Here is a 17,814-nt window from a genome sequence, read left to right on the forward strand (position 1 = left end):
AAGGCACAGTTGAGTTGCCATTCGTGTTAACTAAATGACTAAGACTGGTGATGACTGGAAAGAAATATCCTCTAAATAAGTCCTACACAGATAATGTGCCACTGTCAATGAAGGGTGTACTTAAGGCGTGTCTCTGAGGAGCATGTGGAGAACATTGGAGTTGATGGGGTATGGAAAATAAAGGCCCCTTCCAGTATCTTTATGTATCAAAGATCATTTAGGTCAACGATTCCCTAGATTGAGTTAGTTCGCTAGATGGCTCGATTTCTTTTTGCCAAAATGTTTAATTGCATGTATTACTCGCCCATTATAACCGCTGTTAAAGTTAACTAGCTTTCTTTAGACATTTTCATAATTGTTTTTAACACGCAGAATAGAAGAAAAAACTTTTAATTGCATTTGAATATCTTTTGAAAGTGTTGCAATTTTTAAAACTATTTGATACTATTTTAAGATTTCAATATACTCAGTTGGCATGTGGTTTGTATTTTTAATTTTTTTTCATTTTGAATTAGTTGAATAAAAACTTTATCCACTAATAAATTTGTCATTTTTATATGTTTATCACACCAGATTCAAAGTCAAAATTTTTAAAATTATGATGCATTTTTAAATGTACTAATGGACATTTAATTCATTATTTTCTCTTTTTAACTGCAAACTTTTGGCTTTTCTTTATAATATCTATAATTTAGGGATTTTTTATTGTTGTTAATCATCGTTACCATATCATGAAACTGCAAGTCGAAGTACTGTGTTTTAAATATGTAATTACACATTATAAGAAATTTAAATAATAAAGCGTTTGAGGTGAAGAGATATGATCATGTATCATAAACCTTGCACCGAGTCGAAAAAACGTTTCTAAAGAATAATTTTGTTTATATGCGAGATGCCATTTTTCAACGCTCACATTGCATTTTGCAGCGAGAAAATTATTAACGTTCGCATTATCCGAATTTGTAAGTATTAAAATTCTCTTTAAAACAGTTTGTATTAAAAGATTTTCGTTTTTATTACGCCAAGAGAACAAAAGTTGTGCTACGTAAAAGTATTATCTGAGACTTAAAAGAATTTAAATTACTTTCTCTTGTTATTGTTAATATCCTAAAGTCTCAATGTTTACCTAAAAACTCAATGATTCTCGAACTATCAATTATATACTGTCAAATTTTATATTAGACTGTAAACCCCATGCAGTATTTAATTATATGCGCCAAATTTGGGGTTAAAAGAATACCATTTATCTGACATTTTAAGATTAGTAATTTGAGGTTGAGGGATTTAACATTTCTTGAAATATTGAAGATAAAAATTGTATAGTAATATATGTGCTTGGGGCTTCTATTATTTTTTTATAGAATGATTAAACCTCAAGAAAAGCCACGAATAGAGCTGATATTTATCAATACAACAATAAACAAATTATTGGTGATTTACTTACTGGTTCAGCGAGTGTTTTCTGGGAACCGATTGGTCAAATTTAATGACAATATGTAGGCAATATGTAGATAACTATATAGGTAATATGCAGATAATTATAGGCAATATATAGATAATTCGATAGTATATTTGAATAATGACACTGTGTTTGCTATTATAATTACATACATCTAGATAATTCTGAATAAATGAATTATATAATTTGGCATTTTAGATCTTCAGACTTGAGCCCCTGAAGGGTATTTAACGTATAGTTAAAAGAACTTTCATTTACAAAATTATATTCGCATCTTCTGATTCTGATGACATTTTATATTGCTATCATATAGTGTTGCAAACACTGATCGAAATGACTCTTCAAAATATAATTTGGACATCTCACAACTTTTATGTGTGTTGATGTTTCCATTGTATGAAAATTGGGATATCATTTCAAAATATTTTTTTATTTGTTATTCAGGAGAAGATACCGCGGCGATGTCTGCTGCAGGTCAGATGGACACGTTTCTTGGTGTGCAAGGTCTCAAAGAGGTGATTTGTATTCTTGCAAATAAGCTTTATATATTAAAGAAATAAAGCTACATTTGTGAGAATTATTTAACTTTAATTTATTATTTTTTATTAGAAATTTATTATTTTGTTTAATTTTAATTTATTATTTGTTTATTTTAATTTTTAAAATGGCATTTTTACTTTATATTGATATTATTATGTAGCCATTTTTATCACTTGCTTGATGATAAACCAACAGATCTCATTCTATTTTGTTTACATTTAAAATTTAAAATAGAGTTCAGTTGCTAAAAAAATTTAAAATTTTAATGGCTTTCACCCAACATACAGGTTTACATACAAGTTCTTATGAATTTCACTCTCTGAATTAATTTTTTATTCCATTTTTGTAAAATATACACATTGACAAACATGTGACTGGCAAAAGTTCAGATCTGCTATTGTAGTGTTATTATTTTTTTATATTCTATTATACGGTTCTCAGTAGATGACGTAGCTTCATTTTTTTAAAGTTGCAACTCATGCTTGTTTAAAATTTTCGTATTTTCTTTTACCAAAATAATAATTTTAATTAATAATAAATGTATTACAATTTCAAAAATTAATTTCTGAATTTTGAATTTTATTTTACATTTTGAATTTTTAAATTAAGAGGTCTTTTACTTATATTAATGCCTAATTGTTGATTCCTTAAGTTAATGCTGTATTGTTGATGTTTTATAGACCTATGTATAGGTATAGGCTACTATTGAGGTGTTAACTAAGTTGCCTGAATGGAATCGAACTATTTAATTATGTAATAAAATTGCATGAGAATACCATTGCAAAAAAGAAAGAAAAGCATTTTATGAATTTAAAGTTGAATTCATGAATGCATTGATTGAAAATTATAGATATAATGATTTTTTTTTCAACAGATTTTTTCGGCTGTCAAAAAGTGTTGGGCATCTCAATTTGGACATATTGCTGTCGAATATAAAAGGTATTAAAATGTTTCATTGAGTTTTTCATATAATTTTCTTTCAATCACTTATTAATTGCTAGTGAAAAGTTCTTATTCTTTGCATTGTTATTGCTGTTCCTGAAAAGTAAAAAAGAAAAAAAAAAAGAATGTTTTTTTGAAAATAAATAATGATGGGTTATAGAAATCGATTATCGTACATTCACACGGCAGAAATTAAGAAAGGAATGATTTCCACGAATTTTTTACATTCCGCATTGTCAGTTTATTTCCGAAAAGTCATTGACCATCCCTTTTATAGTTAAATATTAAATGAAACTATGTTTGGGATAAATCTTTTGAAACATGTTACAAAATACTATATGAATGTGTTAAAAATTATTTTTGAATTTCTTCTTTGAGGTGAAAATTTTCAATTTTCAATTTTCTAATCTGTTTCGTTTAAAGATAATTTAAGATAATTAAGAAAGATAATTTAAGAAAGATTTTTAATTGACTCCTAAAATAAGAAATATTTTACATTTACATTTACCTTGTCTTTTAATATTAGTATTTTACTGGAAAATAATATGAAACTTCTAATTTTTTTCGCGTTTTAAGTATTAAAATATTGCAAAATAATTGTAAATGACGAAATTATATATTGTTAGGGATTTCATCGCCGGGTTCGCTTGATAGTGGGTGTATGGTGTGCGAACCTAATCAGCAGGCCTCAGTAGAAAATAACGACGTTTATTTACATGAAGTACACGAGTACACATACGACAAATATTTACAGTCGAGATGAACACAGGACAGCACACTAAGACAGACAGTAGTCCACAAGTAGTAATTGTTCACAGCACACGAAGCGGCCAGACAGAATCCAGCAGGAGAGATGACGGCTGAACTTCTCACTGTCTCCTTGCTTTAGCTGTCGACTCACTACTTCTCACAACTTGCTACTACACAAAAGATACGACGCTGCTTCCACAGCAGACAACAGAATTCGATGCTCATATCTCAGCTCAGCACTCGCTCCACGCAACGCTGGCACTCCGCCGTTGCTTCGCTATTCTCTCGAAGTCTCGTTACTTGTCGGCGGCTCCGACTACAATTAACGGCAGCTTGAGACTACCGTCCTTTTATAATTCCCGGGAGGCGGGCTGAGAATCTTCTAGACCAATCAGGCGTATTTGGGTTCTTAATGGACGGATCAATAAAATTCTCGAAGTTTCCAGCACTATCCATTTTGTCGCCAAAGTCGGTAAATGGTCGCCAAGTTTGTCGCCAAGCTCTGAGGTTACTGACGCGTCACCCGATCAGCACCAGCAGGGATGATCGTTAAAACGGTCTTTCTTACGATGTCGCTATTCGTGATGGGAAGCAAAATTACAGGTTGGTAACAATATTATGTAGCTCAAACCATTGAACATGTTGAGAAATTATATCAAATTTAAACAAAATATTCATTAGATTTTAATTTATAAAGTTTTTTTGTAAAATGTCATTAAGAATGTCAGAAAAAAGCATTCAAAGACGTAAAATAGTATTTTGATAGTATACGCAAATATAATAGTGAATGAAACTTCACAATGAATGTTGAAACAGAAAACAAACAGCATTGAAACAAACCATTGGCCCAAAAATATAATGCCTTCAAAATATTTTGATACAAAATTTGAACAATAATTATTATATTAACTTTAAATTAGGTAAATTAAAAGTAAATATGTTACATTTTGGATCTAATCCTACAAAAGGCACACTTTTCATTAATGAAAACTCCAATTTCTTCAATGTATTATGAGACGACACAAAACAAGTGGTATTTTTTATATCTATTCCTAATGAAGCTCTAATTAGCGACGCACTTTTAATTCACACTTTATACATATAAAACGTTTCATTAAAATTTATTAAGTTTTCAGAAAAGTAATTTTATCTATGTTCTATACATATAAACAAATAGCTTTTAATATTAATGAAATAGTTTATTTATCTGTGTAATTATGTTAAAACACAATTTGAATTATTGTTACTATACATTATAAGTAGGAATTAAAATTGTCAGGTTATTTATATAGATCTTATTAACTGGATCAAAATTTCATTTCATTTTTTGTTATTTTCAATTTCAGACGATATGGTCAGGTATTGAATTCTCCAATGGCTGTTGTTATTCAAGAAATGGTTGCTTGTGAGGTGTCAGGGGTGATGTTTACTTGTGATCCAGTTACTAACAATCCTTCCTACATTACCATAACTGCCAATTATGGATTAGGAGAGGTAATGCTGTGCAAATATTTATAATGATTTATTAACGATGAAAAGATTACACCGCATAAATTTTTAGACTTTTGGAAATGGGTGGCAACATTTGTTATTATTTTTATTACATTTTAAATTGGAAGGTATTTTTATACAAACAGTTTCGATTAAAAAAAGAACTTAAGATATGTTGTACGGTATACATAGTTTTAGGAATGTAATCTCATTTACTGTAATAAATTATCTTGTTACTGTAAATGAATTATTAGAAAGCTGAAAATGATACATATATCAAAATGATTGCTTAAGTGCAATAGGGCAATCAAAATGTGTCGCTGTTATATCGTATGTATTTCCAAACGTATTCACAGCATGTGCAGCTTTCAAAAATATTATATCGATATCAAACTTTTGCATAAGTGCCAGCGTCCAGGCATAGGGGTAGCGCGTCTTCTCCGTGATCTGGGTGTCCTGGGTTCGAGTCACGGTTCGGACATGGTTGGTCTTCCTCTGTTCTATCTGTGAGTTGTGTGAATGTGCCCTTCTGTAAAAATGGATTGTGCAAGCGAATGAATGATGCGTGAGTGGCGAAGTCGTACTCTTGGCTCTAGTTGGCGCTACTAAAACAAGAGACGCACTCTCTATCGGCTTGAATCGCTATCTTCGTAACGGCAGGCTTGTCTAAGTGCCATAAGAAACAACAACACCTCTGTATAAGTAAGCTGTAGCTTCTCTCAAATTTCTATAAGCGATATATGACTGATTTAAGTTGCCATAAAACACAATACTTCTTATGCTGTATTAAAATTTCGTAAACTTTTCTATTCGTGAATATGATCGAAATTTTGATATAACCCTGATCAAATGTTAAAAAAAATATAAATAAAATCTCTTTATTGATCGTCTACAATATTCTGGTAAAATTTCAATACATAAAGAGTCCAAATGAATATCAATAAAAATTCTAGAAAATGTTTTTTTCCCCTTTAAATCATAATCAAGATCATTAAAAATAATCCGTTGCCACTTAGCACATACAATAATATCTTTTTCAGAGGACATATGATGTTGTGATTGTTGTGTATTCTTGAATTAATTAATCGTTTTAACACGCTTGCGCTTGACTGATGTATTGAATCTTTGAAAATCATCCTTTCGAACTATCTTTCAAATTATGCAACCCTAAATTTTTGCATTGTATTTATTATCTAAAATTTATTTTTTCTCTCTTTTTGATGTTTTTTGTTATTTTATTTTCTATGTCACTTATTTATTTGTATTTTGTATTAGTATCTATCACCTTGTATTAGTTATTTGTTTTTCCTGTAAAAAGTAAAATTTATTTCCATTTATCCAAAATGGAAGGATTTTTTTCGGTGTTTAGCTTGTATTTAGTATAATATAATGTTTCCTGCCTTCATTGCAATAATATTTTTTTTTTAATTTTTTAAGAGAAAATTTATAATAATTTAATAAGAGAAAGTCACATATAAGCATTATAATTCAATGAAAAAACAACACTGAATGCATAAAGCATTAAAAAAATTCTATGAAATCTTATTTTTTAATTGCATTTTTAAGAAAGGCCCGAAAAAATAATTAAAATAAATTAATTTTGAAATGGTTTTTGAATAATAATAAAACAGATATGCATGTGAAAACAAGCACTGTCGTCACTTTTGAAGATGCCTTAAGAAAAACAATGAATTTGTTCAATACTAATTTAATTTAATTATAAAACATCACTGCATTAAAAATACATCTAGTTCATCAATATTATCTGTTAAGAACAACTTCATGTTAATAATTTTAGACTGTGGTTTCTGGAGCTGTTGAGCCAGATACTTACAACATTCGAAGGAAGGAAAGCGGGAAGTTAGAAATGAAGTCCGTCATTCTGGGGAGCAAACATCAGAGAATTGTCATGCAAGGTCAGTACCTACTGTCATTACAATATTAAAATTGTCCTGTATTTGATTCAAAAACCATGTCTGGAGACAAAGAGCTGGGATCCTTTTAGATTCAAGAATCTTTGGATCCAAAAGGAGGATAATCCTTATATTAGAGACAAGGAGCTTGATTTATGGTTCTGACTATGAAAGAGCTGCTCTTGCATGATAGGCTGAAATTCCTGACCCTAATGTAGAATTTAACGAATTATGGAGCAATCCAATTACCCAGGGGATAACGAAAGAAATCATTAAAAGAAACATTTATTAGGATGAACACAATTTCAGAATATATTTACAGTTATAATATTTTGACCTTAGGGAGAGGACGCTAGTCTTACTATGTCTACAGTAATAGAAACGTCCACTGGCTTAGTATCATATACCACCTAAAGATGCATAGTAAGCACGACAAAGAAAAGCTTATACTGTTAACATTCAGCTGATCTAAATATAAGCTACGGTTATTATATAAACAAAATCATGTCATTTTGATTGTATAGCTCTAAATATGTATGTAAAGTGAGTAGTTCCAAGTAAGTCACAAAATCTTGAGAAAAACCTTGAAATAGCTTCGAATTTAAGAGTAAAAAAGACTAGAAGCAATATGAGTTTAGAAATGAATGCCATATAATTCCTGAACATATATGCAAAATTCATAAACAATAAGTGATAGTATAATAATAGAGATACGCTGCTTTTACTTGCTCTTATACTTAGTATATGAAGAGAAAATATTGTCAGTGGAAAACTTCAAATTTTGACAAAAATACATGTTTTAAACCTTCTTCAAAAGTCGATGCTGCTCTGAAAAATATGATTTTAGAATTGTGTTGATCCCCACCCACCCCCTTTTTTTGTGAGCACAATAACTTTAAAATGCTTTTAAAAACATGAATTAAATTTGAAATTTGATATCCAGAAACGTAAGCTTTCGTTCAGCCTTTTTCTATGATTTATTGAACAACATATCTCTAACGAGGTCACCGGATACTACCGGTATAATAAAACTACCTTCTCGAGAGAAAACTGTTCACGTCGGTCAAAGGCATAGACCACCACAAAAACGCCACATTAGCTCCAATTCTACGGCCGCTTTTTCATTTCCAAAATTGATCGTCAAGACTGCTGAAATTTGGTATGTAGTTTTAACATCAAATTTGTATAGTTCTGTCAAATTTGAATAAAATCCATACACAGGAGATTTGTCTACTTTCTCTTCGATTACAAGTAAATGCAAAGATTTAGACGAAAATTTTTTTGAATAGCTAGCTTCTAATGTAATGTTTATACCAAATGTTGAATTAAACTCGTCAAGGAATATATCGTATGAATGCTCATATATGCATATTAGCCTATACAGGGTGTCTCAAAACCCTTGACCACGGTTTTTATTCCTGAAATATTAATCGTAGACATATACTGTAAATTACAAAGTTGCGTATAAAAAGTACAAATTGCTATGAAATCAGTTAAAGTTTTCAGGGGATTAAACTTTAAAAAATACAAAATTTAAATTTTTATACGGTCCCCGTACAAAAAAATTCCCAATGAGTAAAATGTGCCACATCCTCTAATAAGGCCAAGTACGAAATGTCAGCATTTTATCACTAAAAGCCTCAAAGATATGAAACTACATAAATGCTGACTTAAACCACTTTTCGATGCCAGGATATGAGTTTGCAAAGAGAAAAAATCATGTCGTATGTTCGTGTTTTAGGGGTCTTACACAAAGAAATTAACAAAGAAAGTAATTATTGAATAAATAAATAATAATTTTACTATTTATTGATTCAAAAGTATTAAAAATATGTAGAAATAATAACGTAAAGGAAAGATTACCTAAGTTTTTTTACAAGTTCATTGACTGAGCTATTTTTAAGTTATATTCTGCAATTCATGATATCAAATTTTAAAGTATTTTTTCAGGTAGCAAAAATTTTAAAATTTATATTTAAAACTAAAGATATGAAGCATATTTTTCTTATGATGCATTCCTGCATCATAAGAAGATGATGGACTTTCTGTTAAATGAAGTTTACAGAGAAATGGCATTGTAATTATGAAAAAAATTCTACCACGAAGTCAAATTTTAACATTTTAGTTATTCCTGAGTCGGAGAAATTCGTTTATAAAATTACGCCTGTTTGCATGTGAACCCTTTAAATCAACAGACGTCTGACGGTTTGACGAAAACTTCAAGTTTAATTGCATAGGAGAACCTATAGAATCCCTATAAAGAAATATAAATTATAATTAATGATTCAAGAAAATAAGTCGTTACATAAAATTTGGTTTTGTTGCTAGTTATTTAGCTGTTATATAAAGTATGCGCCTTTTATCTATCTTTCATAATTCATTTATCAAAACGATTTGGCGATATAAATATTATTATAATATTATTTTAATTCTAGTTAAGTATTTTTTTTAGAATGCCCCGTTTTCAACATTTTTTAGAACAGAATGTTTTTATCTTTATTTTAAACAATTTAAAATTTCGATTCTATTTTTAGAATGTCATTTTTGTTTCTTAATCAGATTTTCGATTAAGTTTTTACATGTATGTTTTAAAATTAGAATCCGGAGGTACGATTACTGAAGATCTTGGAGAAAATTCGAAAAACGAAAGCTGTTTGACCAGAGAAGCTGCTATCCAACTTTCAAAATTAGGAGTAAAAGTAAGCTGTGGTAGTAAATTGTCAATGTTTGTCAAAAGTAAGAATGAAAAATGATAATATATAATTTTTAAATTTATGGAATTGGCTGTTCTTGTAAGAAAAAAGATTAAATAATGATTAATTTAATGAATTTTCAATGCTTGTAAAATTAAGAACAAATAATGATAAAGTATATTTAAAAACTCACTATTTCATTAAAAAGAGTACATACTTTTATCATAATGTACGTATTTACATTGAAAACTATAGAATTGTGTAAGTAATGCTATAGTGAAGTGCACATTAGCTGTTTTCTGAAATTGACCACAGCGCCTCTAGTGGCGAATCTTGAACGCTGAAACCAAATAAGCGGTACAAGAAAGATACTATTTGAACTAAATTTCATTCGAACGATATGGAATTGGAATTTTGTCAAAGTCTTTTTTACCTTTCTTCTCTCTAGCTGTTTATGGTTTTAAGTAAGAAATAAAAAAAATAAAAAAATGGAATCTTTCCCATAATATATATTATGAAATACAGGAGCTTTCATTTCCTCCTGGTAACTGAAACGGGGAATCAGCAATCGTTGTTTTTAAAAACTATATGAATTCAAAGTATGCTCGCACAGCCTCTTATTTCTGCTTTCCTAGTTAACACTGTGCTCTACACGGCCTTTACCGAGGCATTTTGATAATAAATAATAATTGAACATTTTCCCCTTAATATTATGAAGAACAAAAATTGTTAATGATCTTCATATCTACTAAATCTAAGAAAGTTTCACAGATGAAACTTTCACAGATGAAAAATATTTAATGCATTTTTCAAGAACACTAATATACGAATGTATGAAAAGTATTCAAGCTTATCTTTAGATATTAGAATTAATATCATGAAAAATTTTTTACAAGATTTATTTTTTCTTCTGATTTATGACAGCTCATTGGATATTCAATGTGCCTTACATATAGATTTCTTTTTCAGATTGAAAAATATTATAAATCTTCCAGGGACATTGAATGGGGCATAGTGAATGATAAAATATACATTTTGCAGGTAAGCTGCAACTACTAAAAGGTCATTCAAAAATTGTATTTTTTAATCAAGTTCAAATATTTTCTGACTCGTCATGATTTCATAGTCTCGTCCAGTCACAAATGCAGCTGCCGAAACAGATGAAGAAATTAAGCACGAGTTTGATTCACCACTTAGATGTGAAAATGAATATGCTTCAGTAGCAAATATTGGGTACGGATCTAATTTGTGCAATATTTCTTTGAACTGTGCAATCATTTTAGAATCCTTTGAAGAATTAATATTATAAAATCCTAGATAAAATGTAAAAATTAAATACTATTCGAAATTAGTATTGATAATATAAATATTGTTGTAATCAGAATGTGGTATTTATCTATACTTATATAAAGCTCAATGTGTGTGTGTTGGCGCTCTACAGGCCATACCGTTTGACCTACAGCTACCAAATTTGGTACATGTCTACCTTGGAGGTCGGGAATGTGCACCTGGGGTCCCTTTTTTTGAATTTTTAATTAGAATTTTAATTATTAATTAAAAACCAACTTTCCCGATTAAAAAATCTTTTCATTTCCCCCGCCGCCAATTGAGTAAGGCTTCAGTTTTTTCCCACGCTAATGAATCTAGGCTTAACATTTTTCGGCCAATTATTTCAAACGATTCGTTTCATTTTCTTAGTGCTTGATGCATTTAAAATTAAATATTGTTAATTAATCGATTTGCTCATGATGAATCTGAGAAAATTTTGTTGACAAATTCTTGAGATATTACATAAATTAAGAAAGATATTCGTTAGTGCCTATAAAGTTTAAACGCTCAGTGACTCTGTTTTCAGTAATCATATTATAAAAAATATTTTGTTTCAGTAAAAAATATTATTATATTAATTGAAGATTAATCCTTTCCACTTTAATTTAAGGCATAAATTCTACGGAAGCTAACAAAAAATGAGAGATAGACATATTACGTTATGACTGAAGGATTTTATAATATTATGAGTGAATTACATGACTATTAAAATTTGAAATTTTAAAATATTTTGATGAAGAAGCTATTAAAATAGAAATTGCATAAAATATTTAATTATTAAAATTTTAACGAACATTAAGATTGGCGAACTGGCTGGTAACCAAAGGCGGCTAGTAGACTATAAAGAAAATCAAATAGAGGATACAGCTAGTTCAATTCTGGAATGTAAATAAACATTCATTTAGAATTTTAACAAGAATAGAAAAAAAAATTAGTTCTATGTTTATATATAAAAAAGGAAAAATATAAAGAGGTAAATAAATGTAAAAGAAAAATTTTGTGAGTAATAAAAGTTATCAGAATTTTAAACAGACAAATCTCATAATTTAAATTGAAACTAATTTGGTAAACTTTCATAATTTGAGATATTTATTGACATTTAAGAAGTATTTAAGAGAAAGCTGATAATATCTCAATTTTTATGAATTGATTTAAAGTATTTTTAAATAATCAGTTTTTTCTTCGATATAAAATGAAAGAATAAAAATAATTTTTCCGGCGTAATAGTAATAAGACTATTAACTTCCTTCTATTTATCCAATGTTCTTGTTCTTCTATTTTTTCTTGATTTTTTTTGTTTATATCTTTTATCTGTTTTTAGAGAAGTTATGCCCGGTGCGATGTCACCATTGGGAATTGATCAAATGACGAAATTCTTTATTTGCGCTATTCAGGTAATTACATTTTTATCAAACGAGCTTACATATATTCAGTTTCAAATTTACTCTACTGTAATAGTTATTATTTATTTGCAGAAACAAGCTTGGGAAAAAGGATTTGTCGATAATCTATTCAAGAGTAAATATTTCCAGCCCGGTATTCTGCAATTTTGCAATCATATGATGATGACCGTAGTGGAGGTGAGTATCTATGTATCTCTGTCTCTCTCTGTATATATATATATATATATATATATATATATATATATATATATATATATATATATATATATATATATATATATATATATATATATATATATATATATATATATATATATATATATATATATATATATATATATATATATATATATATATATATATATATATATATATAATATCCATCTCGGGGAAGCAATTTATTTACAAGCAAACGCAGCCGGCACAAAACGCGCCGATGGAATACATATGTTGACCTTTGACAAGGGCAGCGGAAGTATCACTTTCAATTAATACGTAGTTCTGATGGCGCATTAGTTTTAGAGAGGAATTAATTAAATCGCAAGTGGAATTGGATCACGAAATAAGAAAATATTTTTAGAATGAAGTTACTATGGGCTAAATTAAGATAAAATCTTGGAAATTAATTAAATTGAAATTATAATTAAAATATCATTACATATATACATACATATATATATATATATATATATATATATATATATATATATATATATATATATATATATATATATATATATATATATATACTTTTCTAGTATATTTTTTAAGATTGATGAATGAATTTTGATATCTGGTCTTTCCACTAAATTTATAAATTTCTAATAAATTTTGAGAAAGCTATTTATTGTTTGACATCGGATTCTAAAACTCTCCGCTCTTTTGCCATGCGTTAGGATGGGTTTAATTCATCAAAATAGGTATGAGAGGAAATATGAAAGGAAGAGATGTTTACATTTAACAATAAAATAAAATCCAGTTACTCGCGGACTGAATTAAAATAATACTGTCAGAAACGACACGATACTCACATACACGTGAAAAAAAATTGAACAAAAATAGTATCTAAGAGGGCGAAAATCAAGGTCAAAGAATGACGAAAATTTCCAGAAATGCGCTCCTCCGCGTCTGTCTCCTTAATGAGATAGAATCGCCGAAAAGTGGTCGTCCCAGAATACTGAAATGAACAGTAGAGGAAATGTTTCTGTCTTTCTGGTTGCAAACTCTGCTGTAACTACAAAATAAAAAGTTCTGGGCGAAGAAAATTTTGTATACAATTTTTGAAATCTAACGAACTGCTCAGAGTAAAATTTGGAACAAATTCGCCAAGAACCTGTCTGTCTATTAGTCCAAATATTCGCTCATACACATAAATCCGATGATTAAAAAAACACAACATCTGAGACATGCAATTTGGTGTGTTATCTTTTGACTAAATTTGTAACTATGTCTAAATTTTTGGTATCCATCACTGACAAACAGGTGCCCAAAATGCATACTTGGGTTTCTATAATCTGAACAAAGTGACAATCATGGTCGAAAGTTCATAATTTTTATTCTGGAGAAAGGGTTCATGATGGCATTATTAGGAAGCATTCAAGAAAATTATTTTTCAAAAGATTATTCCTAATTATTTTCACACAAAATAAATTAATCAACTCATAGTACAAATCTTTCAACTAATTAAAAATCTAATTACTAATTACTAAATATTACTCTAAATTAAGTACTATACTCATGTTCCAATTTCTATTTCTAAATAATTTGAGATAGTTAGATGCCTTCACAAGATGTATCCGAATGAAGCAGAGATCCCAGTTTTATATTATGTAAAGACATTTTAGTAATAATATAATTTTAGTTCATGTGGAAGAGTTAAACTATAAATTACAATTACTGACATTGAAGCACTGATCCCATCGTGTGTGAGGAGAGTGGATGGCTTCATTGTAGAAACTTCTAAGTTGCTGATGGATCGAGTTATCTAAAATGTCCTCTTTCCACTTTGCTTATACCAAGTATTTTGTTGATTATATGAAGTGATTCGTCGATTCTACCATAAGAGTTCTTCTACAATAAATATCGTGGCTTTATAGATTGCAACGGGCGCCTTCCTATGGCGTGACATGCCATAGGCATACAGCCTCATAATGCTGACACTACTGGAATATTGTGCTTCCGAGCGAGGCATTGCTCTTCATAACTTCTTTCATCTTCAAATAAATTTTGAAGGCAATGCAATTACAAAAAAATCACAATTCTGTAACTAAATATGAAAAAGTTGAATTTCATCATTTTGAGTTAATCGATGGTTGTTTCGAGGAAACCCCGGTTATTGGTTGGTGGGCCTTTGTAAACCATTGAAGTTTAAAATTGTATGAAATAGTGATATTCATATATATATGTAATGATATTTTAAACTCTTAATTTAATCCAAATTAATTTCCAAAACTTTATCTTAATTTAGCCCCAAGGAAAATATTCTCTTATTTCGTGATCCAATTCCACTTTCGGTTTAATTAATTCAGTTGTAAAAATAATGCGCCATCAGTACTACATATCAAATGAAAGTGATCCCTTTCGTTGCCCTTAAAAAAGGTGTCAAAGGTCACCACGTGTATTTAATTGGCGCTTGGACAGAAATCCTATCTTATATAAGACTAGTGATCATTTGTTCATCCTTTTTTTTTTTTTTTTTTGCCTTCTTCCTTACCTCTGCTTTTGTGCCGCGCTGCGTCTTCTTGTAAAAATCCTGCCTGCCACTCGGAACAGAACAAAACGAAATTAAAACTACAAAGTCTATTCATTGCTTGGAACCTGAATTCGGCTTCAACCAAAAAATGTTACATATTATTCAGCCGACAGGATTCGAAATCCACTACATATTATTTAGTCGATAAAGATAGTTTCCTGTGAAAAATTTTCAATTCGACGTTGTATTGCGCCTCCGCAACTTGCCGTGCTCCAAAGATGTTCCATGCTGGGACGCCCGCTTACCTTTCGCCTAAACCAGCCGATGCAATATCTTCTATCTTCCGAACTCCTGAATTACCCGGCTGCTCATCACTACTCTTGCCGTAACCTATGATCTCATCCGACGTTCCAGCTCTTCGACGTGTTTGTGCTCCATTTCCTCTTGTGTTTTTGTGCTCCTTGTCATCATAGAGAAGTTCCCGTTAATCAGTGCTCAAAATTTCTTAAAAATTGTTTGTGCTGCTTATTTTTAAGATGTCCCAAGCTGTGCCATGATTCATCAAAAAGTTGTGTTTATGCTCTTTAATTTCAAAAAGTTCCAACCTGTGCCATGATTTATCAAAAAGTTAATTAGTGTTAAAAAAAGGCCTCCATCAACTGACTCAACGGATTAAATTCAAGATTCTGTACTTTTCATTTCATTTTGAATTGCATTTTTCTATTACAATATAATTGCAAATAATCTTTTTATGTTATTATTCAAAATATCATGAGTTTTAATTTAAAATATTATGATGTTTTTAAATTTTTTCTAATTTATTATTTAAAAATTATGCATATATACCTTGTGAACGAAAAAAGCAACATACCAAGATTCTTATATACTTAATAAATTAATGGCACATGATAATTAGACTAAGGTAGTGAATACCTCGGGGGAAATTATTACACCCCTGTCAATTATTGAGCTACCCTCTATTATCACTGTGACCAAATACTTGTTTTTGACAAAATATAAATATTTTTTATATTGCATTTTTTCCCTCCAAGTACTATAAGAGTATTTTGAGTCTTGAATTTGTTGCATTCATTCACAAGTGTTTTGTTTGAAATCTCTGAATTTTGCATTTATTACTTTTAGTTCCAAGTTTTTCATTTGATATTGTTGAATTTACAATTATTATTATTATCATTTCCACAAGATTTATTTGAAATATATGAATCTTACATTATATGAAACCATTCAATTTTACAAGTATTATTTTCATTAGATATTTTTGAATCTTATATTTATGGTTTCAGTTCCAAGTGTTTAATATGAAATATTTCAATTTTGCAAGTATTATTTTCATATCCAATTTTTTTTTATCCGAAATTTAGAATCTTGTGTTTTATTTAGAACTAAAATAGTTTACTTAAAATCATAACTATATTTATATTTCATCTGGGTGAAATCATAGCAATATTGATATTATATTTAGTAATTTAATGATTTATTTCTAATTTAATAATTTTGTTGAGTCAGACTTTTTAGAATTTACGAATTATATAGGCAAATATACCATAGATGTTTTCATTAAATTAAATTTAATAGCTGAGTTTCTACAGAAAAATGGTCAAAATAACTTTGTGCTCTATATCATTTAAAATTTTAATATTTTGTTATGAGTTTTGATTATTAAGTTTATATAATATTTTTATCAATACAATTCTTGGTCTTTTTATGCTTCTAATATAAAATGATGAATGATTTCTGTATTAATGTGAAGGTAAGGGAAACTGAGGTGTCACTTTCAATATACTTTTAATGTAAACTTACTCAGACACCATTGTAAGATATGGCTGTGCGTCAAAGGGCCCCGGCGCAATTCCAGTCTTGCGGTGGGGTGGGGTGGGGTTGTAATGATATTTCAAAATCTTAATTTAATCCAAATTAATTTCCAAAACTTTATTTTAATTTAGCCCACAGTAAAATATTCTCTTATTTCGTGGTCCAATTCCACTTTCGGTTTAATTAATTCAGTTGTAAAAATAATGTGCCATCAGTATTACGTATCAAATGAAAGTGACCCCTTTCGTTGCCCTTAAAAAAGGTGTCAAAGGTCATCACGTGTATTGAATTGGCGCTTGGCCTGAAATCCTATCTTGTATTAGACTAGTGATAATTTGTTCGTCCTCTTTATGCCTTCTTCCTTACTTCTGCTTTTCTGTCACGCTGCGTCTTCTTGTAAAAAATCATACCTGACACTCGGAATAGAACAAAACGAAATTAAAACTACAAAGTGTATTCATTGCTTGGAACCTGAATTCGGCTTCAACCAAAATAATGTTACATATTATTTGCCGACAGGATTCGAAATCCATTATATATATGGATATATATATTTGGATTAGCTATTGGTTTAACTACCTAAAAGTAATATGGTTGTTTCTGATTAATTAGAAATTACATATAGATCTCTGACTTAAATGAAACTCTGTATATTTCCTATAGAGTGATTAGTAAATATATCTTTAATATACAAAACTAAATGTAGGGCTCAAATAAATTGTATTTAAAATAGATTATGAGCATAATAATGGCAAGTGTAAAAGCGGGT

General features: G+C 29.3%; 1 protein-coding gene across 1 annotated transcript in view; it reads left to right on the forward strand.

Annotated features, from left to right (window-relative positions):
- Positions 1-17,814, forward strand: part of LOC129969476 (prodigiosin synthesizing transferase PigC-like) — a 77,927-nt gene that overhangs the window by 35,031 nt on the left and 25,082 nt on the right. The window contains exons 17-25 of the mRNA XM_056084061.1: positions 1,904-1,974; positions 2,874-2,938; positions 5,038-5,185; positions 6,981-7,098; positions 9,694-9,794; positions 10,758-10,829; positions 10,915-11,021; positions 12,439-12,511; positions 12,593-12,697. Of these exons, the coding sequence (XP_055940036.1) occupies positions 1,904-1,974; positions 2,874-2,938; positions 5,038-5,185; positions 6,981-7,098; positions 9,694-9,794; positions 10,758-10,829; positions 10,915-11,021; positions 12,439-12,511; positions 12,593-12,697 (860 nt within the window). The remainder of the gene's footprint in view (positions 1-1,903; positions 1,975-2,873; positions 2,939-5,037; positions 5,186-6,980; positions 7,099-9,693; positions 9,795-10,757; positions 10,830-10,914; positions 11,022-12,438; positions 12,512-12,592; positions 12,698-17,814) is intronic.

Source organism: Argiope bruennichi, chromosome 5 (genome assembly GCF_947563725.1).
Source record: "Argiope bruennichi chromosome 5, qqArgBrue1.1, whole genome shotgun sequence".
NCBI lineage: Eukaryota > Metazoa > Arthropoda > Arachnida > Araneae > Araneidae > Argiope > Argiope bruennichi.